The sequence below is a fragment of the Populus nigra genome, chromosome 6 (assembly GCF_951802175.1).
Source record: "Populus nigra chromosome 6, ddPopNigr1.1, whole genome shotgun sequence".
NCBI lineage: Eukaryota > Viridiplantae > Streptophyta > Magnoliopsida > Malpighiales > Salicaceae > Populus > Populus nigra.
Window position 1 is genome coordinate 10055302 of NC_084857.1, and position 22501 is coordinate 10077802.

General features: G+C 32.8%; 4 protein-coding genes across 4 annotated transcripts; 1 reads left to right on the plus strand and 3 right to left on the minus strand.

The window, feature by feature from the left end:
• Nucleotides 1-3509: 3509 nt before the first annotated feature.
• LOC133696094 (caffeoyl-CoA O-methyltransferase-like) lies at nt 3510-5852 on the minus strand. Its single transcript, XM_062118133.1, has 5 exons — nt 5799-5852; nt 5198-5283; nt 4875-5019; nt 4551-4682; nt 3510-3797 (listed from the first exon to the last, which is right to left on the minus strand). The coding sequence occupies exons 1-5, from the start codon at nt 5850-5852 to the stop codon at nt 3510-3512; spliced, it is 705 nt and encodes a 234-aa protein (XP_061974117.1).
• Nucleotides 5853-9783: 3931 nt separating this feature from the next.
• LOC133697479 (heat stress transcription factor A-8) lies at nt 9784-13657 on the plus strand. Its single transcript, XM_062120057.1, has 3 exons — nt 9784-10243; nt 12133-13165; nt 13349-13657. Exons 1-2 carry the CDS (start codon nt 10034-10036, stop codon nt 13099-13101), a joined length of 1179 nt encoding a protein of 392 aa, XP_061976041.1. The 5' UTR covers nt 9784-10033; the 3' UTR covers nt 13102-13165; nt 13349-13657.
• An 847-nt stretch (nt 13658-14504) lies between these two features.
• On the minus strand, nt 14505-16544 carry LOC133697480 (vacuolar iron transporter 1-like). The gene is made up of 4 exons (XM_062120058.1): nt 16041-16544; nt 15806-15891; nt 15483-15597; nt 14505-14929 (listed from the first exon to the last, which is right to left on the minus strand). Exons 1-4 carry the CDS (start codon nt 16283-16285, stop codon nt 14632-14634), a joined length of 744 nt encoding a protein of 247 aa, XP_061976042.1. The 5' UTR covers nt 16286-16544; the 3' UTR covers nt 14505-14631.
• A 1331-nt stretch (nt 16545-17875) lies between these two features.
• Nucleotides 17876-19474, minus strand: LOC133695767 (vacuolar iron transporter 1-like). Its single transcript, XM_062117711.1, has 4 exons — nt 18971-19474; nt 18758-18843; nt 18506-18620; nt 17876-18377 (listed from the first exon to the last, which is right to left on the minus strand). Exons 1-4 carry the CDS (start codon nt 19207-19209, stop codon nt 18080-18082), a joined length of 738 nt encoding a protein of 245 aa, XP_061973695.1. The 5' UTR covers nt 19210-19474; the 3' UTR covers nt 17876-18079.
• Nucleotides 19475-22501: the final 3027 nt, after the last annotated feature.

The following is a 22501-nucleotide window of genomic DNA, read 5'->3' on the forward strand; positions in this document are numbered from 1 at the left end:
ATTTATCAAACAATTCAATACTAATTTGATATAAAAAACAACAAAATCTAAAAAAAATCAACTTAAAAAAAGGAGAAAAAAACCAAAACAACTCACGCGAACCTTCTTTACCTAGTCTAATCTTGAAAACTTGTAATTCGTTCAATCCTAAACTTGAATTCAATAAAAAAAATTTAATTATCAATCAATTTCATTTTAAATGATGAAATCACTGAAAAATATAAAAAAACACAAAAGATAAAATAAAAAAATATTTATAATTTAATAGATTATTTTATTAAAAATACTGCCTTAAAAAACAGCATTTGGTGGCTAAAATAACATACAAACACTGCTTAAATAGCACAAGGGCCACCCATGACAAAAAAATTTAAAATAATTTTTAATATATGAAAATTACAATAAAATTCTTGAACAACCTTTAAAATTACATCAAAACCAATGTACAATGACAAAAACACATGATGAGAGAGTAATATTATTTTTATTTGCAATGCTACAAAGTAATTGCACTATTATGAATAAAATGAAAGTACTAGAATTCTACAAAGATAAAAACATAAATATTTTTTATTTCAAGGCCAAGGTTATAATTTTACCATGTTAAAAATACTGAAATAACAAATTCCACCCTGCAAAACATGTTAAAGGTAATTACGTGATTGTGAAAATACAATATTTATTCCAAATGTCTAGTTGAATAGTTTTATTTTAAAAGGGCAATTGCATAATTTTTTTTATTATAAATAGTAATATGTGTCTAAAAACATAGTAACTTTCATTTAGGAATTAGTTTTTTTTTTTAATTTAAATTGTAACGTTTTACTTATCCAGTTGTTGAATTTACTGTTTCAAGGCAATTACATCATCAACATGAACTGTATATTGATCTATTAATTTTGAAAATTACATAATCAAACATTAAAATATAATAAAGTATTACACTACACGATATATTACAACCAGCTAAACATGTCTTCAGCTTATCATCCCCTCACACCATTACAATCAATACTTGAATACTTCCACTTAAAAATACCAGGTTAAAATTCTGAGCATAATGGAATAAAAGTTTAGGAATTAAGAATCAAGGATAGAGTTTATCCAAGATGAATAAATAAATAAATAAAGATAGATAAAAGGTTATTCAAATGCTTCTCAAGGAGTTTAGGAATTACGGAAGCTTCTCAAATGCTTCCAGAGAGATCCAGAGACATTGGCTTTCAAATACACTTTCTAAATTGACATGGCAATTTTTTTTAACGGGATGTTGCAAAATCTGGCTCAACGAAGACTTGAAGTCGAGATCGGATGGTGTCAATTAATATCAAGTCAAGGCTTAGAATATCAAACTGGATGTCTCGACCGTGGGGTTCAACGTCGTCTTCATTAATGTTTGATAGTGTGGTTTAGAATGAAAAGTGTTCAAATATATACAAAAAATATTAATTTTTAAAAAAAAAACATTTTAAAAAACAGGTTATAATAAAAAATAAATATTAATTTAATATATTTTTCACCTTCAAAATCTCGTAAGAAGTATTAAAACTTGTTATTATTTATTTGTGATAGCTCTGTATTGTACTCGTTTTTAGGGATTTATTCACTTAAAAAAATCATGATTTTGTGGCTAAAATAAATGATTTTTATTGTCCTATTTTATAGAAGTAATAGTTAATGTTAAGAAGAAGTGTTTTGATGTAAAGCCTATAGATAGACATTTTTTCTATCAATAAAATTAATTGCTTTTTCATTCAAAGTTGGTTTCTTTTGCATTTTCAATGTAGTAATAATAGTATCAGAATCTTAACGATCAAGAGATTATAAATTTAAATTTTATTATTTTTATTTATTAGATAAAAAATATGTATGATATAATATGAGATTGTGTAAAATTTAAATTTAAAGAGTTTTTACTTGGATAAATATATTAAAGAATAATATGAATTATATTTTAAAAATTCATCAAAAAAATTTAAATTTTTAAATTAAATTAATTCTTAAAAGAAAAAACCATCGGTGGCATATAACTTAAAAACTCATCACTCGACAGAGAAGTGCTAGCACAATAAAAGCATACCCATACCCCTCGCTAAAAAAAGACTTTTTAATCATAAACAGAACGTTTAATTGGACGAGTCTGATGGTGCAGAGTCGCACGCTTACCATTAGATTTCCTTTAATTAATATTTTTGGTATATGATCGAAGATTAGGTCATGAAGATGCGCTGTAATGGAAAAGGCACCCTGGTCAATTATTTTTTTAAAAAAAGTCTCATTCTACTCCCTGAAATTCCAAGAGAACTTATTTTAGTCTCCATGTTTTATTTTTATTTACGATTTTGTTCTTATTTGAAAGATTTTTTTGCATCCTTTTAATTTTTAAAAGTCACAGTTTAGTTTTTATAATATTTTTTTTTATAAAAAAAAACTGAACCCCTACATGATTATTCTTAGTTATGTCATGGTTTGCCATAGCTTTTTTAATGTAATGTCTATGATGCAATAAACCATTACAGTTATAGTAATACATTATATTATAATTCTAAAAATTACATAACTAGATATAAAAATATAATAGACCATCGCATTATATGAATCTTTATATCTAATTAAATTAAACATGCCAAACGAGACAAAAAATGAACATCAACTCCTCTTTACTCATAAAAAAAACAAAAAAAACCCTATTCCCTCTAATTCTACAAAGTCACAAACCAAATCAACTGGCATACACTATTAAAATACCACTGTGGCGATGTAACACGAAACGAAATGGGTCACTGTCAACTTTCCATCGATGCAAATAAAATGTCTTGGATACATCAAATTTTAGGTTTAGAATAATCTAAAGGTGTTTCGGTATGAACTTTAAAAGGTGGTTGTTTTTGTTTTTTTATCATGCCATTTCTTAAATTTTACATGTTCTCCGTGTTTTGTTTTTGACTGTGTATTTTACTTGTTTTTTAGGCAAACTTTCATCTTTGTCAAGCCCAACAACCAGATGCAAATGCCAGGCCTATGTTTCAAGCCCAGATCTAGAATCGCACTTCATGGAAAGCTTGTTTTTTAGTTCAAATGTGGTGGTTCACCACCTATTTGACGTCGGCAGTTCTGCAGGAATTATGTTCAGGCCTGCCTGTTCCGATGAGGAACCTTCGATTGCGAATGATGATTACTGCAGACTTGTTTCATGGCATTAGATCCTCAGGATTCTTGGTGGGAGTTAAATGGTAATGGTATTACTTTTTGGGTAACCCTGGCGATTGGTGGTCTTATTCGAAATCGTTGTGGGAACGCATCAGGGGTGGCTGGTTTTTCTTGCCATTTGTTATATCTGTTGAAGTTCATTCGATGGTGGTAGGCGAGCTATCGGCTTTAAGAAAATGCATATATTACACGTTCATAACAGAGAACAGAAAATTAGTAATCGAAGATTTGCAAGCATATTCCCAGGCACAAGTACCGTGATAAATACAAATTGAGGAGGTCTTCTAGATGTAAAATTTTCAGTAAAGGCGCCTGCATAGTGTAACACCATCACCAACGGAAACTTGGGAAATCTCTATACGGGGATCGGAGCTTATTAGTTTATTGAATTCCATGATGACTGTCCTGATAGTCCTCAAATGCTCTGGCACCTCGTCTTCTTCTTTTGCAACCAAGCCAAACCACAGTGTGTTATCATAAGCAATCACACCTCCAATCTTAACCAGTTTCAATAATTGCTCATGATAATGCTTGTAGTTAGGCTTGTCAGCGTCTACGAACGCAAAGTCAAATTCTGGCTGCATATCCTGAAACGAATCAAAAATTAAACAAAAGGAGGTATCCGGATAGAAAAGAAACATTATAGGCATGTGATATATTGATAATCCTTAGAGGTGGTGCTATACCTTATATTAATTTCCTTATATACGTTAGGAAGTAAACTAACTTTCCAGGAATAAGAATCAATTAAGAAATTTTCTAAAACAAATCATTGTGGAGCAATTTAAACAATTAAGAAATTTTCTATTGATAATAGTGGTATTGGAATTAAAGTTTCGGTGTGTTTTTGAGAGTTTTTTTTTCTCTTTTATTTCTTTTAATTGTAATTATTTATTTATTTTTGAACGACAAATATGGTCCATTTCAAGTCATGTTAATAATATTTTTTTAATATTGTTAAATTTATTTCATCAAGAATTTTTTTTCAATGATGCAAATGATATAGTTATCTTATATTTGATATATCTTTAGAATAACTCTCTTTTTTTTCCCTCTCCATTCTCATTGTAATTTATACTAGTACAATTCACAATTTCTTTGACGTTCCGTATTTTTGAACCATGACAAGTTTGAGTGTTGTGCTTCTCAATCACAGTATAAATTGTTTACTGTGTTATTTGAACAATTTCTTTCTGTGCTAATTAACGAAAATACCTCATTATTTCTTCCTTTTTTCAATGCTCAAATTTTAATATATATATTAGGTGCGCGAGCATTCAAAAGCCAACTCTTTTCACGAACAAATTAAGTTCAATGGCATGCGAAATTGAGAAACTTACATTGTTTAGCATTTCATTTAAAACTGAGATGGCATCTGCTTGAATGAATTTGATTTTATTCTCCATGCCAGCCTTTTGAATGCATGGTAATCCAACTTCATAAGCTTCTCGATCCATGTCTATCGCTGTTATCTGCAGAGCACACCAATCGCTGTTATCTGCTAATGGCAGGTAAGGGATGCAAGGATTGAAAAACAGGCTCTAAAGAGGGCTTGCAGTAAATCGCTCACTGAAGCCATTAATGGCGCGGATCATGTAGAGCACAGGCCAATATGTAATGTTAAAACATAAGAGCAATTGATGTTTCCTTCACAAATCACCTACCTGGCTTTCATTAGGCAAGGCGAGTGCAGTGGAAAGGAGAGAATAGCCTGTAAAGACACCAACCTCCAGAGTCCTCTTGGGATTCATGATTTTCATAAGCATTGATAGGAAACGCCCTGCATCAACTGGTATAGCCATCTCACTTCTGCAATATTGCAAATTTCAAACTGCTTGCGCGATATTTTTTTTTAATCTAATTTCTTACTTGTTTACTACATAATTCACTGTTCATTTGTAACTCTCCATGTTATGCTTACCGTACCGAAAGCGTAATTGTTTTTTGTAAGAAATCTCACTCTTTAATTTCTAATAATATCACTTACAAGTTGCCATATTTTTTTGCCGTTGCTTCTCGTAGCTCCTTTAGTTGCTCATGCTCCCCAGGATATGCACTAGTTTCATATATGTACTATATCATAAACGGGAAAATTCGGGTCATTAATTTGAACAAATTAAGAAAAGAAAAGAAGAAAAGGGATAATTATGAAGTAAGAGCTAATTAAAAAGATTCTTAAACGTTTCTTGAGGCTTAAACTCCCCTCTATATATCTAGGATTGTATTTAATAATAACTATATCAATAAAGAAAAATGATTTTTAATCATGCTCTGAAAAAGAAACATGCAATCGTAGCATTTCATATTGAGATTTTTATTTAGCAATGGAAGCATAGCCTGGAACAGCGGAAACGGGGATTCCAACCATTGATTTCGCAGATGCTAACATGCTAGTGCCACTTCACCATTTGAACCAATGGAGTTCCACATTACAAATTTAAATATTAAAAATTGTGATCGAGAAAGAGATCAGATGAACCAGGAGAAGCCCGGACGACTATATATATTTCAGACCAAATCAGAGGTTGGTTTGTACATAAACAATCACACATTAGCAGTGCACTGGAGGGACAGAAGGGAAGAGAGACCTTTTTGAGCGCCTCGCTTTGGAGAATTCCTTTCGAAGGTAAAACGAAAGCCATTGCTGCCTGCTAGCCTGGTTAATTTCTCCTTGTCTGCAGTTCATTCTTTAATCATCTATCTATATATAGTAGAGACGTGCATTTTAACTGATCATCATGCCTTGTCAATGGGGATAGATTTTAAAAACTGATTCCACGTGTTTGATAAGTGATTAGCTAGTTTCTAAGAACAGATAATCTCTTGACTCATTCTTTGTCGAGTGTCATGACATGTAAAGGAAAGAAAAACAGCTCGTTCAGGGATAGAGAAAAGAGACCTTTCTTAGAGCCTCAGTCTGGAGGATTCCTTTAGGAGGAAACGAAAGCCATTGCTAGATAGGTTTCTGCTGCCTTAGGCTCGCTCAAGGGACTCCAGATTAGATCTTCAGTCTTCCCTGACAGCAGAGACTAGAGACGTGCTTCTTGATGCCTTCTTGTAATCAACAAATTTCGAGTGTTTGTTAAGCGAACTTCCAAAAATGAATTTGTCTGCTAACTCGTTCTGTGTCGACACCATTTGTATAGCACGCACATAGCTAGCTGGTGCCATGAGCAAATTTACGATCACCATGGGAACTTGTGATGTGCTCAGCAAATTAATGTTTTCTTCTTTTTCTTTTTTTGTACAGAGCACTCGGATGATGCTATCCCGCTTTTTAAGTGGAGCGAATGTACTAATTACTACTCTTTAAAAGCATCTCCAGAGTTCAAACCAGGTGTCTAATGTGGTTGTGTGGTCTTCGAATGTAATCTTTGTAACAATAATAGATAATTATTTTTTATTTAAAAATATATTAGAATAATATTGTTGGATTCAAAAACAAAAAAAATAATTTAAAATAAAAAAATTAGATTTTTTAAGAATTCTAGTCCTACCACGCCAAACACATGCACTCAGTTTAGAGTAGAGAAATCAAATCTTAAACCAAATAAACCTAGGTAATTAATTAAGGTGTGTTGGATTTGGAAATTTGAGTGTTGCTGACTCCCTGCCTTAGATGCTCTATTTATCAAGGTTGTCAATTCTGTTTTGATAGGTGTTTTACTTTTTTAATTGGAATGGAATGTTTCAGTTTCGGAGTGTTTCGACGTGCCGTTTCAGGGTTGTACTGTTCATATATATATATATATATATATATATATATATATATATATTCAACAAACATAATTCAAATTCAAGATAAATTAATTATAAATTATGCAATACAAACATAATGCCAAACAAATATAATTTTAAAATTTAAAATATTTCTAAATAGTCAAAATTAAATAGATCTTTAACTTAAAGTAATTCAACTTAAACAAAATATCAAAATATTATGAAAGTAAAATGTTTTAACACAAATATTTTAAATATAAAGTTAGGTTAATGTTATCAAGGCTAATGGAATCTAAAACATTCTTTGTTTTGCTCAAATTCCTACAAAGTATAAATATGAAAAAAACAACATGAATATAAACCACATATATTAGTGATAAATCTAATTTTAAAAAATTAATATCATTTTTAATGAAAATAATAATAATAATTTTTAATATTATTATTAATATCATTGTTGTTGAAAATTGTAATGAAAAAGAACTTTTTATAATTGGGTGGTTTAATTAATTAAATTTGATTCAATGGCTTTTAAGAGCGGAACGGAACATGTGGAATGAAACAGGAACGTTCCGGGTGAAATTTAACCGAAAAATCCGGAATGGACCTAGATTTAAAATGAGATGAAATTTGTTCCGTTTTGTTCTGTTTTTTGAATTGGTATGGAACGTTTTGGCCATTCCGGGCGAAACGGAACGGAATTGATAACATTGCTATTTATTAAACACGATCCTTTGCTATTTATATTAGTATACTAATTAATGGATCTATTGCAACATTTTGTTAAACAAAGTTTTTCATTTTTATTAAAAATATTCCAAATTAATTTTATCTTTTTATTTGAATAATTATTTCCATGTCATGTATCATTCTATTGGTCAATGACAAGTCAATTAATGAAACAAGGTTAAATTAAAGAAGCTCCGCAATAAAGAAAGATCAAATTGAAGGAGAAGACATATTAGACTTTAAAAAGACCCCCTTTTTGTATTGGTGACACGTATGATATTTCAAGATCTAAATATATATAAAAAATGTTGATAGTTTGGAGCCTGGTTGAGAATCAGCCCATACTTTCAAGAGGTTTGCCATCTTTTATTATGTCATTGGGTTTGGTAGTTTGGTTTTATTTGATTTTGGTCCTTATAGTTTTTCAATGTTTCAACTGAAGCCTTCTATTCTTTTCGTATTGATTTTGTAAAGGTTCCTTCATCATAACATTGTTAATTCATATGCCTATATGTCACCTTTTTGTTAGAATAACACCTCCATTTTTTAAATCATGCAATTACAAATAATAAGAAAACAATGAATAAACATGTGAATATTTGACTAATTTACTTTATTTACTTATTTCTAATTCGCTAATTTACTTTATTTCAATAATTTATATTTCATTTTAAACATGGATTTTTTTTTTAAAAAAATTGAAGAGTTATTATGGATTCTAGGAAAAAATACATTAACCAACCATTTAGCTTGGTATTTAAGTAGAAAAATGTTTATGCAAATTCAGTATGAATTTGATACAATTTTTGGTTCGAAATTGTTATGTTTCCCTGCAACAACGAGAAGAAAATTTAAATTATAATAATCTTGAGAAATGCCGACACAGAACACTTTGTGGAGAATCACATGTGTTTTACTGATACATTAATATCTTGTATTTTCATGTTTTAAAAATATTTTAAGAAAAATTTATTTTTATTTTAAATATTTTAATGTATTAATATAAAAAGATATTTTAAAATAAAAAATATTTTTAAAAACAATTAATTTTCTAGCTAGCTTTAAAATCTATAAAATTAACTCATGAAAGACGCTTAACTTGAAAAGCCACAATTTTTAGATCTCGTGTAGTTTTATACAGTTCCACAATTTTAGCTTTTTTAGTTAATTTAAAACAAATTAAAAAAAGTTAAATATGATGAATAATATACATATATATGCATTATTTCAATTAAACTAGTGATATGATAAAAAAAATATAAAATTGAGTTATATAAAACACTAGCATATTTGATATATGTAATAATAAAAACAAATAATAGAGAAAGTTGTCATTTTAATTTTTTAAAAATAAATTCGTCAACAAGTAGCTGTGCTTTCGATTAAAAGCATGAGAAGCATTTCTTTGTTTCAAAAGCAAATCAATTTTCTTTTAAAGTGACACATTTTTTTATTTTAAAATAAAATATGCATTAACCAAAGATTATTTTTACATAAAAATTATGTAAAAACAATTGTATTTTAAAAGTACAGCAATACCAAGCGTACCTGAGATCAGAGTACCTAACTAAACTTTGGTTGTTTTGAATGAAATTAGAAAACGAGGTCGTTTCACAACAACCCTTCTGACTAGGATGAAGACGTAAATAGACCACCAAGAACGACAACGTTTTTGGAGCGCGTGGTCACGGCTTCGGTTTTTCTTTTTCGTGATTGTCAAAAAGGTACTTGTCGGGGTGTTTCTTGCCTGCTCAATCCCCCCTTTCGGCCTTTTTTTCCTCCCCTTTTAGAATGCCCCTTCCTTCCTACTTGCTTCCCATTAACTTCCAAGGAAAAAAAGAAACGAAAAGATGAACGAATCAAAACAACCCACCAATCACACATCAAACATAATTATATATAAAATCTAGTATAAAAAATAAAAATTATTTAACACACCAAATACTTATTTTTTATATTAAATAAAAAAATACAATAATTAACCATCTTCTGTAATTTTTTATATCAACACATTAAAAAAATTTAAAACACTAAAAAATTAATTTTAAACAAAAACAAATTCAAATTTTAAACAAATAATCCACCTGCCTACCACCCCCTTATCACGCATTGCAATTCCAAACTTCCCCGGACAGCAAGCACAATACTGTACAGAACCCAACGCAAATCCCAGCCATACCCCTCCGTACAACAACCATATAACTTTTATTCCCTTTATACCCTTGTTGTCTTATGCTTTTCCACCCCTACCTGGAGTGGACTCACTCAGGTCTCAGATAGATTGGCAGGTTTCTTGACCTCTCCATCCAAACAGAAGAGAAAGCCGGTCTTCTCCAGAACCAAAAAAAGAAAAGTCTGTTGATATTTTGCAGCAATGGTGAAATCAAGCGAAAGTGGGGTGGCTCCTTTCTTGAAGAAATGCTATGAAATGGTTGATGATGAATCAACAAATTCGATAATCTCATGGAGCCAGACCAATGACAGCTTTGTTATATGGGACATGACTGAATTCTCTGTCCACTTACTGCCTAGGTACTTCAAGCACAGCAATTCTTCTAGTTTTGTCAGGCAGCTCAATATCTATGTAAGTTTTCTTTGTTTCTTTCTTTATGTTCTTCAATGGTTTTTTTCTTCTTCTTTTGCTTGCTTCTTTTCTGTTTTGGTTGTGCGATTGAATTTTAATTGTGGGGTTCTTTATTGATTGATTATTACTAAACGGATGTTATGAATTTTTCGAATACCAAAATTGATGTGAACAATATTTAAAATTCTGGGTTAGTTTATTGTCTTTAATATAAACAATCTTTTGAATTTTCGAAGCAGGGTTTAACTGAATTATGTTCCCATGGAAATAAAATATCAAGCATGGACTGGTAACCAGCAATATAAAAAGTATAGTGCTGAGGAAGATATTATCTTTGAATGTAGGTTTACATACTAAAGAAGGGATCCCTCCGTTTCTAGAAATGTTAGCTTCAAGACGATATTCTTATATGTGCATTTCTAGATTCTTGAAACACAATATGAACTTGTACGTTGCTTTCAACGCTTTAGATTTTTAATAATGGTATATAGTACCAAGATATGGTTTCTTAATTGTTATTAACTAGCTGGTTGGGTGTAAAGGCAATGTTCTTGAATCTTTACCAGGGGTCTTGCTTCTGTGTTTTAATACTTTCTTCGTAGAATATTGCCATTTTTGTATTAGAGAGGCAGGATACAGCTAAGGTTGTCCCCATGTGGCAGTGAAGCAATTCCTGGGGATGTGTGGCTGATAAGATCGATAAAGATCTTACACCTTGCTTGTTGCATGCCAAGTTTGCCATTGCAAATTTTATAGCTTTGGTATTTCTTGATACATTACTCATCTTGTGTTGTGATTTTCACTTGTTTTGAAGGTCTTTTCTGAACATTTTCCTTTGTGTTTATTTTTCCCTTCTCGTGTACTTGTGCTGGCATTGGGTGAACACGGGTTGTAGGAAATGATGGGGATGGGAGAAAAGGGAGCCAATTAACTCCTCTTTAGCATGAATTGCAATGTATAGACTCATTAACATGAGTTATATGTGTCCAAGCAGCACTAGATTAAAGTTAAGACTGATATTATTTCAGCTATTACTGTTCCCCTGCTGTTCTCTGTGCATCTTTCCAGGAACAATTTGGCTAGTAAACTGTGCACTTGTAAAAGAGGATTGATTCTAGTTGGTTGCTGTTCTTTCGCACATATAGGCATACTATTTCCCCCTTTTGAGGAGAACATTGTGGCAATTCTATGTCCATTTTCATTGGGTTTACTCATTTGATTTTGCCTTTCCCAGTCTTAGAGTTAGACTAGACAAGGTCCTGGTTCAAGTCTGACCTTGCTTAGAAAACAAAGGGGGTGGACACAAAGGTTCAGAATTGCATAGTTGCTAGGTTGTTCTTTGAATAAGTTGTTCGAAAGTGATTCTTGCTAAAATATTGCAGTGTTATCTTTTTATTTGTAAAAGTTCTGTTTGTAGTTAAAAAATTCATTGCAAAATAAGCTAACTAGTCTTCACCTGTTCCTATGAGAATGATTAAAATTAAACTGATGCATGTCTCTTTTTTATTTGAGTAATTTTGTAATGATCTAGAACTAAATGAAATATTAAGTAAAGCAAAAATTGACCAATATTCCCATAGTATTCCCTTGTTCATTCATCCTCTTGTTTGATATTTGCAAGGGCCTTTGGCCTTTTAAAACTTGGTTTCTGAAAGTTTCTCTTTGGGGAAACACTACATAATGTGTGTAGGAAGCTTCAAGGTTTTAACTTTGGATATCATTTCTTGTGACAAAATTATGCAGTGCAACCCCTGTTTATGGTAAAGAATGAAGTGGTTCAGTTGCCATACATGTTAACCCCTCCTCCCACCCTCACTGCTGTGGTCTGTGCTTTTAATTTGAAATTACATGCTTTATTCAAGTATCTAATAGTCATAAACTTGTTTCAGGGATTTAGAAAAATTGATACAGATCAGTGGGAATTTGCAAATGACGGATTTATCAGAGGGCAGAAACATTTGTTAAAGAATATCTGCAGGAGGAAAAATTCTCAGGGCACAGACAATCGAAAGTCAGTGCAGCAGCAAGACAACTCCATTGAGCATTGTGAAAATGTTGAAAATGTGGGTCTCTGGAAGGAAGTTGAGAGCCTGAAGACAGGTAGAAATGCAGTTACACAGGAGTTGGTTAAGCTCAGGCAGCACCAGGAAACTGCAGACAATAAGTTGCTCCTGTTGAGGGATCGCCTTCAAGGAATGGAAAAAAATCAGCAGCAGATGCTGTCTTTTTTAGTGATGGCAATGCAAAGCCCAGGGTTTCTAGCTCAGCTACTAAACAAAAAGGAAAATAATTGGCGGATAGCTGAGCCAGGAAGCATAGTGGAGCAGGGTGCAGATGATGCTGAGCAGTTGGCTTCTGAGGGAATGATAGTAAGGTACCAGCCACCAGTGGATGAGATGTTCGAGCCTGGACATGCACCGCCAATTGGTCCAGAAAATCCACGAGAATCTAACCCATCTTCCGATGGGATGAAAGATTTTTTTGTGAGCCCAGATTTTATGGAACTTCTTATGGATGAAAATTTGGGTTTTGAAAATCATACCTCGTTTGTTTTACCAGAATTTGCGGATGATGGTTCTTGGGAACAACTGCTTTTAGCCAATCCTTTCATTGAGAATATTAAAGACACCAAACCCGGTTCTGAAGAGAGCACTGATACTGAAACTGATACCGGAACAAAAATTGCTGGAACGCAGCTGGAGAGATCCCAAAGTTTTGAATATTTAATAGAACAGATGGAGAAGTCCAATGACTTGGAGAACAAAGCAACTGATGAAGGACCTCACTTTGAGAAGTCTCAGAAATTGGAAATTCTAACAGAGCAGATGGGTCTATTGGCTTCGGAGCCAAACCACTAACACGCTGTAACATACTACATAGAAAGACGTATTAGTATCAGACAGGCAATTTTAACTAAACAATGTAAGTTGGTTTTCTCTGGTCTCTCTTCCTTCACAAACCATTACAAAAAATTCTGTTATTTACAATTAGAGGAAATCTTTTTACTTTAAGATTGCACTGTCTTTCAAAGTTGTCAGAGTATCATGTTCATGCCAGTTAGTACAATTCCCATACGCTGATTCCTCTTTATTTGTCGATTTATAGATTTAGGTGCGGGGGCATGTTTTCTCGACATCTTCTGGGAGGAATTGCTTGGCTGTATTTTGTTCCTCGAAAATGGCGTCACCCATTATTTGCTATAAACTTCAACAATGCTATATAGTCATTGCCTTTTACTTAATAGATTCAGTATTCTAAAATGTAATAGGCATTCGATTTTATATATATATATAAGCGCTTTTTTTTTTTTGGAAGCCCTTCGGGAGCTTAGCTGCAGTACTGTGATTGAACCATCCATCTGGTTATATTGCTATCCAAATGATTTTGCTCCTCTAACTGCATTATCCTTGTAAATGGCTTTCTTATGGTTTTGGAAGTGTTCTGCGCGAGGATAATAGAATCTGCTGAGGGTGGGTGTTGCAGCACAAATGCTTAAACACTATCTTAGAGAGAGAGAGAGGATATAATGAGGTTAATATAGGTTTCTCTGGGTTAAACTGGTAGTAGAAGACCTGTGCATGGCTGCCAAACATGCATTATTCCGTCTCATTCTATGATATTTTTAGCAGCACAGTTAACGGCTCTAGATTGCCACTATCAATATGAACCTAAAGAGTGAAAAACTAGTTAAATATTTGACCACCTTCACGGCTTAATTTTCTATTGTATGTCAGGAGTACTAACTCAATCATCAGCCTGCTGATGATGCTACACAGATACTGTACATACAGAGGTTATCTAAGCAAATCAAAACTTGCATCACCCAGCTAAAGACCCACCAGCAAATGATGGGGAACATCAGGGTATGGGAATGAAAATTAGGGTAGGAGTGATGATTGTATATATATATTTTTTTTTGGTAACTTGGGGTGTCCGGGTCAGTTTACACGCACCACAACTAATCCCCGGACCCACTAAACATCCTACAAGCCCAATAGGCAAGTAAGATACCGTGGGGATGACAGGCATGCACGTTGAGTCTTGAACCCAGATAACAGAAGTAAGAAAACCTTGTCTTTACAGCTGGGCCAGAAAGCTTGGTGCGTGATGATTGTATTTTGATGGAGCAATAAGGTCTAAATGTTGGGGAAACGAAGGGGCAGACAAGCATTTCGAAATTTGAACGGTAACAAGAAACACATATCGGGCAGAGCTCGACTCTGCTAACAACGATATTTAGATGCACAACGAAGCAACTCAATTATGTGCAAAAACCCATCAAAGCTTCATGATACTGAAACGAATGCAATCATCATAGGTAGGGAAACGGAAAAAAAACGGGTGCAATTATTTGAACTGTTGAGATTACATAATATTGACTGGGAGGATTATGGGTGGACAGCCTTAGCCATGCCAAATGCTGCAGCAGATGCAATGGCACCAATAAGGGCAGTTTGAAAAGCACTTCTAAAGGGTTTATTACCAGTGAAGTAACCCTTACCAAAGCCGAAGATCAGCAAAGCTGCCAAAGTTAAGATCACCGAAGCAATCACAGCATCTTGGGCGCTTGGAATGAACATGTAAGGAATGAGGGGTACGAATCCGCCCAAAATGTAAGCAATGGCAATAGTCAACGCACTCTGCAGTGCTCTTCTTGGATCCGGCTTCTCCAATCCTAGCTCAAATCTGTATCCATGTCATTATATAACTTCATTTCAGTATTCTTGGTTTTGCTAATGACACATATGGTACAAGAACTAGCTAGTTTTAATAAAGTATAAAATCAACACGTTATTGAAATCAAATTCTAAAAAAAAAAACATTATTAAAATCAAATTCACTCAGTAAAAGAAAACCAAGCATCCACTTTATTACATTATCTAGAAAAAGGAAAAAGGAAAGAGAAAATACATGGAAGTCAAAAGGTTATATGGTATCTCGTGATGCTGGATAACATAAAAGCAGGGAGGGTGCGGTGCAATTTGCAGATCACCCGTGCTCTGGGTAGGGGACTATTCAGGGCTTGTCGTAATCAGGCCTTTGCACATACTGTAATCATGATATGATAGTGGCGCAGATGTTCAACTTGTCAACAAATTGGTGCGTTTTATGTCGGAAAATTTTGCAATAAATCTTGAAAGAATAACATCAACTTGTTATTCCATCTTTTCAGAGAACTCTGATTAAGTAAACAATTACCATTCCAAACAAGAGAGGTTTGAGGATAAATGAAGCTTACTTCATCATGAAATCAAGCCAGGCTTGAGGCTTCTTCCTTAGAGCACTAACCACAGGCCCATACTCGTGCGGCTCTATTCCATAGTGTGCCAGTATCTCAGCCACCTCAGCCGCCTCTGCATTTTTTCCCCAAAAAGAATAACCCCATCCATCATCTTTCACCTTTTTACAGCAACTTAGCTTGTAACCATGTACTTTATTAGTACTATTTTCATTATCAAATTGAACTCGATCAGGCAAGGACAAAAGACTAGTCTCCTAACCGGACATCATTATCGCCGGAAAAAAAAGAGAAGAAGAAACTATATCATTGTAAGAAAAAACCTGTATCGGGAACACTTTTGATCTCTTCTTGCTCTCTCCTGAGCTCTCTTGCGTAGTGATCTGCCTCACTTTTAGCCGCTAGATATCTGCACAGCAAATAGGAATGAGCCATAAAATATATCATTAGCAGACTCGGGTTTACAGAGTTTCTCATCATAAAAAAAAACCAAAACAAACAAATTTAAAAAGCAAAAATCAAAGACAAGCAAATATGATTAACGATAAAAATGAATACCCTCCAAGTCCCATGGAGATGGCGCCAGCAGCAACTTCGGCGATGCCGGCGGTGAGAACAATGGAAGATGTAGCATTAGCTCCAGACAAACCGGCAGCGAGAGCAAAAGGAACAGTTAGACCATCGGATACACCGATGATGATGTCACGAACGATCTCACCGGCAGTGAAGTGTTTCTCTTTGTGCTGGTTTAGGAGGGTCTGTTTCTCGGGATCTAGATCAACTCCCTGTGACGAAGTCGCCATTAGGTGATTTTTGGCCTTTGTGATGTTGTCAATTACTATGTACGTTTATACAAATATCAACTGCGGGAGGGAGAGGGAGAGTCCTAATAGGACATTGAAGGGCGTGCCTTGCCTGGGAGCGTTTTGATGATTGAAGCTGGGGCTGTGGACCTGTGGTGGTATATAGCTAGGTGGGTGTGTTGTTTTCAACTCATGCTGGCGCAGATTTCATACAAGGTAATTTTGTTTTTTTCGTAGTTTTTGCATTTTGCTGTTTTAGACGAATCCGCTCCTGATCCTCAGCGCCATCTAGATCTGTTATGAAATTTAAGTAAATTAGATGGGTTTTTTTTAATTATGAAATTAGATATCCTGTCGTCAAGTAAATCATATTTATCTTTTTCATTATTTCTAGTTAAACTTTTATTTATTACAATAATCGGTAAGATTATTTTTATTAATATAGTTTTTTTTTTCATTTCTTTCATCCTTACAAACCCTTCTCTTTTTCTGATGTTGAGGGATTTTTTTTATGTCAAAAAATGTATAGATAGAATGATTATGTAGCAAGACATAACTTTGGTAATTTTACTTGCCATTTAAATGTGGCCAAAATTAATTATAAACCTATACTAAAACATCGTGGCATTTCACTTTACCAATAAATAATAAAATGTTTTGATTTTTTATAATTTTACCCTTAATATTTTTTAAGTTTAATTTTTTTTTTCAATCTCATCTTTCAATATTGAATTTAATAAATTTTAGACTACATAATTTATTTTAATTTTATAGAGTTATCCTTATTTTATAATCTAGGCTTGACAGGTTAACTCATGTTATTTTTTTTGTTTTGTTTTAATTGATTTTTTTTCTTAACTTCATCCTTCAATATTTGATTAATTGAAAATTGATATGTGCGTGTAAGAGCTTATCATGATATCATGACTCGGGTCACGAGTTTTATGAGTTGATCAGGTTGACTCATATTTTTGTTGAGTTCCTTTTCAGTTGTTTTTTTATATCTTATTAATATTGGGTTGATTAAGAAATTGACTTTATGATTTTTTTTATAGAGTTATCCCAGTGTTATAACCTGGGTTAGATAAGTTAACCCGAGTTGACTCGAGATTTTTTTATTTTATTTTTTTCCGTTTTAATCCTTTATATATAATTTGTTTTTCACAAGGTTATCAAAGTCTCATAACTCATGTTGGGGATTAGACATGTTAACCTGAATTGGTCCGAATAAATCGGAGTTGTTTTAGTATATTTTCTTCTCAATATTTTTTTTTAAAATATTTTCTTATTATTTTAATTAAAATATATTTTTAATGGTAATTTAAATTGTCTTTCAACCTGTAAAATTTACCAGACCTGGATGCTGTAACATGCAAGCTGTTGGCGTCGCCCACAGTCGTGGGCCTATCGTTTTATGTTTTTTTCTCTTTTCTTTTGGTTGCATGTACAACGACACGCCGCTGGCCATGTTCTACGCAAACCAAGTAGGATTTGACCCGCCCTCTCTGGTCCCGGCATTTTTGTTCGACACCTCCTTAATTTGCTGGAAAAATAGTGGAGGACTAATTGAACTTTTTCTATCAGGGCTACTTTAATCGGTGTTGCTAATTAAAAAATGAAATTGACATTTGCTCCTCCATGAGAATAGAAATGGAAAACCCAACATTAAAACTACTTACTATCCTAATTAACTGCAGCAAATAGATACAACCAGACGGGACAATAGACTGATCAACACAAGGCAGGTAGAAGTGCTCCTGGGCAAGATCAGGGTGCGAACAAAAGAAGTAGAAATCAAGCTCGGAAAACCTTGGCTATGCAATAAGCAGCTGCTGATGCCATGGCTCCTATGAAAGCAGTTTGGATAGCATTCTTGAAAGGATTATTACCAGTGAAGTAACCCTTCACAAACCCAAAAAGTAGTAATGCCACTATGGTTATTATAACAGATGCAACTACAGCTTCTTCAGCAAGTGGAATGACCATGTATGGTGCCAAGGGTACCAATCCACCCGCTATGTAAGAAATAGCAATAGTCAAGGCACTTTGTAGTGCTCTCATGGGGTCTGGTTTCTCCAGTCCAAGTTCAAACCTACAGCAACATTAATCTATTAGATAATACGATCTAAATATTGTTTTAAGAATTTGCGTATCCAAGCTAAAAAACAAAATAGAGAGACAGAGAGAGAGAGAACAAGAAGATGATAGCAAGATTTTTACTTCATCATGAAATCCAGCCAGTGCTGGGGGTTCCTCCTCAGAGCGTTCACCACCGGCTCATATTCGTGTGGCTCAATACCATACTGTGATAATATTTCTCCACATTCAGCAGCCTCTGTTGGTTAAGATTATTAGAGTTCTATTAATTAAACATATACTATAATTACAATAGCATTTTGCTACATTTGCAAGGAAAAAAAGAAAAATTATGAATTTAATCATGACATATCAAAAGTGTTGAGGCATTTAAACCTGTATCGGGGACACTGATGATCTCTTCTTGCTCTCTTTTTAGTTCCCTCGTGTAATGGTCAGCTTCGCTTTCTGCTGCAAGGTACCTGCACCAGTCATCACGGAATGAGTTAACATCTGTTCATGTTTTGCAAAACCTGTAATAAGCCATGGATTATCTAAACCCGTATAGCTAAGCTGAGAAAGCGGCTTGATTAAAAATGTTAGTGTTACCCGCCAAGTCCCATGGAGATGGCACCAGCAGCAACCTCAGCAATGCCGGCAATAAGAATGATGCTGGATGCCACATTGGCACCGGACAATCCAGCGGCTAGGGCAAAAGGGACTGTGAGGCCATCAGAGACACCTATGATAATGTCACGGACAATCTCACTAGACATGAAATGCTTCTCTTCATGCTCTTCAAGAAACAATTTCTGCTTCTCGAGGTCAGTGTACCCATTTTCTGCCATTGCCAGAGATATGTAATTCTCTTGTGTGGCAATATTGAAGTGATGAGATGATGGTGAGAATTGAGCAATAAATATAGAAGGTTTAGAGCTTAATTAAACCGAATTAATGAAGCTTTTCCATTCCTTGAAATTGGGTCCACGTCTAATTCAGTCATGCGTGAGCTGCTGCTATTTGGGAAGATGAAAAGGTTGGGTTCGCCGTTTCAGTACCCTGGGCTGGCTGGTCAAGCACGGCCGCTGAGGCAGATGATAATTATTAACTCACTAGTATCATTATCATTATCATTGATATTTCTGTTACCAGTAATGAGTTGAGTTGGTAATTTTGCTGTTGATTTTTTTATTACTATCTCGTAACAAAAAAAAATAAAATCTTAATATTCATTAAGTTTTAAAAACTTAAAAATACATTTTATAATTGTTTTATTTTACAATTTCATCTGTCTTTTCAATTAAATATATTTTTATTTAGATCTCGATTCCATTTGAAACCTCTCTCTTCTTGAAACAATTAAATCTGAATACTAAATTGAAATGCCAATCAAGAAAGCATGTGTTCAGCAAGATCAGCACCTTCACAAGCTTGTAATTGGCGCGTGTGTGGCAGCACAAGACTGTTGTGGATGTTGATAGCCACTGAGAGATTTGAGGTCAAATTACAAATTTGGAAAAGACAAGAAACGAGAATAAAAGACACTTGCATGTGGAGCCGTGATTTGGTGCCCATGTGGAAGTGTGCGGGGCACACGCCATCCTTTCTATATAATTAATTATATATAAACTATTCCAAACTCATGATTCGAAGGAAACAGAACAAAAACGTAAGAGATTTTTGAAAACCGGAATAATATTATAATTTTCTACGAAAATGGAGTTAAAAAGGAAAAAAAAAAGAGAAAACTTTATGTTAAAATTAAATAGAATAAAAAATTAAAAAACTAATTTTTCAATTTTTTATTGAGCTTAGAAGATATATTTTAGAGATCTTTCACATCTTTTCTTTACAAGTTCTTCATTGTTTTTCAAATAAAGAAAAGACATCAACAGTATAATTTATATATATATATATATATAAGTACCTTCTAGTGCTATAGAATATTAAAATTATTTTTTTATTTTAGTAAGTGTTAATAATTTATTTTTTATTATAAATTTAATATAATTTTTTTCCTAAGTTAATAATATTTTTTTCTTTGATATTTTAAGAACCTAACTGAAAATAATCTTTCTTTGATATTGTCCGTTCATGTGCTAGCCCCGCGCACGTCGATAGGGAATGTCAAGAGGTGGCACCAAAAGTGGAGGATCCATTGGAGTCAGAGGTGTTCCACGTGTAAGAACACCGGTGCCAGCCACACGCCCTGACATCTAAGAGCGGAGATGAGGACAAGGAACAGAGAGCACGGGCTAATACCTTTATTGCTTTATTTTACTTTAACAGTGCCACTAGGCCCACTACCATTTGTTCGTACAGAATAAAGAAGTATCAGAGAACCTAAACCCGGCAGGTATAGATTTTATTTATTTATTTTATGATGATAGATTGGTGGGTATAGAGATCCATGGAGATGAAATAAACTTGTTTTTGACAGGTTAACACCAATAAGACCTACGAGATAAAATCAACAAATAAATTAGTTAAATCTTGGTTTGGTTTTAGATAATCACGCGTATTCTACCTAATAGGCTGCCCTTTTTAACGTACCTTGTAATTGTATTTATGTATATTATATTTGAAAAAAATATTAAATTTATATTTTTTAATATTTTTATAATTTTAATATACTGGTATTAAAAATAAATAAAAAAATCAATGTATTTTTTTGAAAAAAATCATTTTAAAAAAAACATCTTGTAGCTCAGTATTAAACACGTATTCAATAATAAACAACAATATTGACATGGGACAACCAACTTATATAATGTGATATTTCTCTTGAAAAGAAAAGGTGAGCTATTATCGATCCTGTAATTGCTATGACGTGCACATAAATAGTCTCAGACAATATTGACATCTTGAATATATATATATATATATATATATATAAATTATATTTTAAAAGCTCATCTAATAACTTAAAATTATTAAATTGAGATTGATCTTTGACATGATATCAGAGTCTTGATCATAAAACGGTCATAAATTTAAATCTTACCATCTCAATTTATTTGATAAAAAATTAAGTATAAAGTAACGTGGATCCGTTCAAATTTCAAGTTTAAAGAACTTTCACTTGAGAAGATGTGTTAAAAAATAATATATATCATATCTTAAAACCTCGCCTAATAATTTAAACTATTTAGTTGAGATGATTTTTTGATAAAAAAATTATTTGATTGAAATGAAAAAACAAAAATTACCATAAGCAATGAATCAACTGACCAATCACGCTAATAGGATACGGATATGGACCGACCAAATTCTTGATCTCAGTTTGAATTAAATTAGACCAAGATTTGAAAGTGCAAAGCTTTTCATTATAATATATTAAAAAACAGGGTGAAGTGGGTACCAGAAAAGAATTCCACTAGGGAACAAGCTAATAAACATTGACATGGTTTTCATTGCTATATATTATCTGATAGAATCAAAGTACTCGCACTTCTGATGATTATTGTCGTTTGACATTGTTGCTGTGCATTGAATATCATCAAGGAGCCCTTCAATAACGCGGCCCAAACATTATTTTATAAAAACTTGATTTTTTTTTATTTAAAATTAATTAATTTTGTTATATTTTTAAATAAAAGTTATTTTAAAAATAATATATAAAAACTTGATTTTTTTATTTAAAATTAATTAATTTTGTTATATTTTTAAATAAAAGTTAATTTAAAAATAATGTATTAAAGAGGAATTTTTTTTAGTATTATTTTCTTGTATTTAAAAATATACATTTAAAAATAATCATTACGAAACATCCATTTAAATAGCCATTTAAAGAGGGATATTTTTGGTGGCAGTGAAAAGTGACATGATATAAGGTTACTAATTATTAAAGTGTCTATTATGTAAAATATAGTTTTAAAGAAAACAAAGTTATTAAAACTCAATATATTTCATGACCACAATATATTTCATGACCACAATAATGGTTTTGGAACATTAAACCATGAAATCCAGAGTGGTTCAACATGTTAATGTTTCAGTATTTAAAGAATAAATATTTTTTAAAATTATCTTTAAAACCAAAAAATATTTTTTAAGAGTCAATTAAATCATATTAAAATAACTTTTACACAATTTAATTTTAAATGACTCATACAGCGAAGTTGAGCAAGAGATTTCAAT

What these genes read in the sequence shown, in the direction of transcription:
- LOC133696094 (XM_062118133.1), bottom strand. Translation starts at nt 5,852, where the DNA reads ATGGCTTTCGTTTTACCTTCGAAAGGAATTCTCCAAAGCGAGGCGCTC. An exon ending in AAAGCGAGGCGCTCAAAAAG is followed by an intron (nt 5,284 to 5,798) that starts GTCTCTCTTCCC and finishes TTTATGATATAG; the next exon opens with TACATATATGAAACTAGTGC. An exon ending in TAAATGAAATGCTAAACAAT is followed by an intron (nt 3,798 to 4,550) that starts GTAAGTTTCTCA and finishes GATTCGTTTCAG; the next exon opens with GATATGCAGCCAGAATTTGA.
- LOC133697479 (XM_062120057.1), top strand. Translation starts at nt 10,034, where the DNA reads ATGGTGAAATCAAGCGAAAGTGGGGTGGCTCCTTTCTTGAAGAAATGC. An exon ending in TCAGGCAGCTCAATATCTAT is followed by an intron (nt 10,244 to 12,132) that starts GTAAGTTTTCTT and finishes AACTTGTTTCAG; the next exon opens with GGATTTAGAAAAATTGATAC.
- LOC133697480 (XM_062120058.1), bottom strand. Translation starts at nt 16,285, where the DNA reads ATGGCGACTTCGTCACAGGGAGTTGATCTAGATCCCGAGAAACAGACC. An exon ending in CAAAAGTGTTCCCGATACAG is followed by an intron (nt 15,598 to 15,805) that starts GTTTTTTCTTAC and finishes GAAAAAATGCAG; the next exon opens with AGGCGGCTGAGGTGGCTGAG. An exon ending in TGGCTTGATTTCATGATGAA is followed by an intron (nt 14,930 to 15,482) that starts GTAAGCTTCATT and finishes ACATGGATACAG; the next exon opens with ATTTGAGCTAGGATTGGAGA.
- LOC133695767 (XM_062117711.1), bottom strand. Translation starts at nt 19,209, where the DNA reads ATGGCAGAAAATGGGTACACTGACCTCGAGAAGCAGAAATTGTTTCTT. An exon ending in ATCTCCATGGGACTTGGCGG is followed by an intron (nt 18,844 to 18,970) that starts GTAACACTAACA and finishes TGACTGGTGCAG; the next exon opens with GTACCTTGCAGCAGAAAGCG. An exon ending in CATCAGTGTCCCCGATACAG is followed by an intron (nt 18,621 to 18,757) that starts GTTTAAATGCCT and finishes CTTAACCAACAG; the next exon opens with AGGCTGCTGAATGTGGAGAA.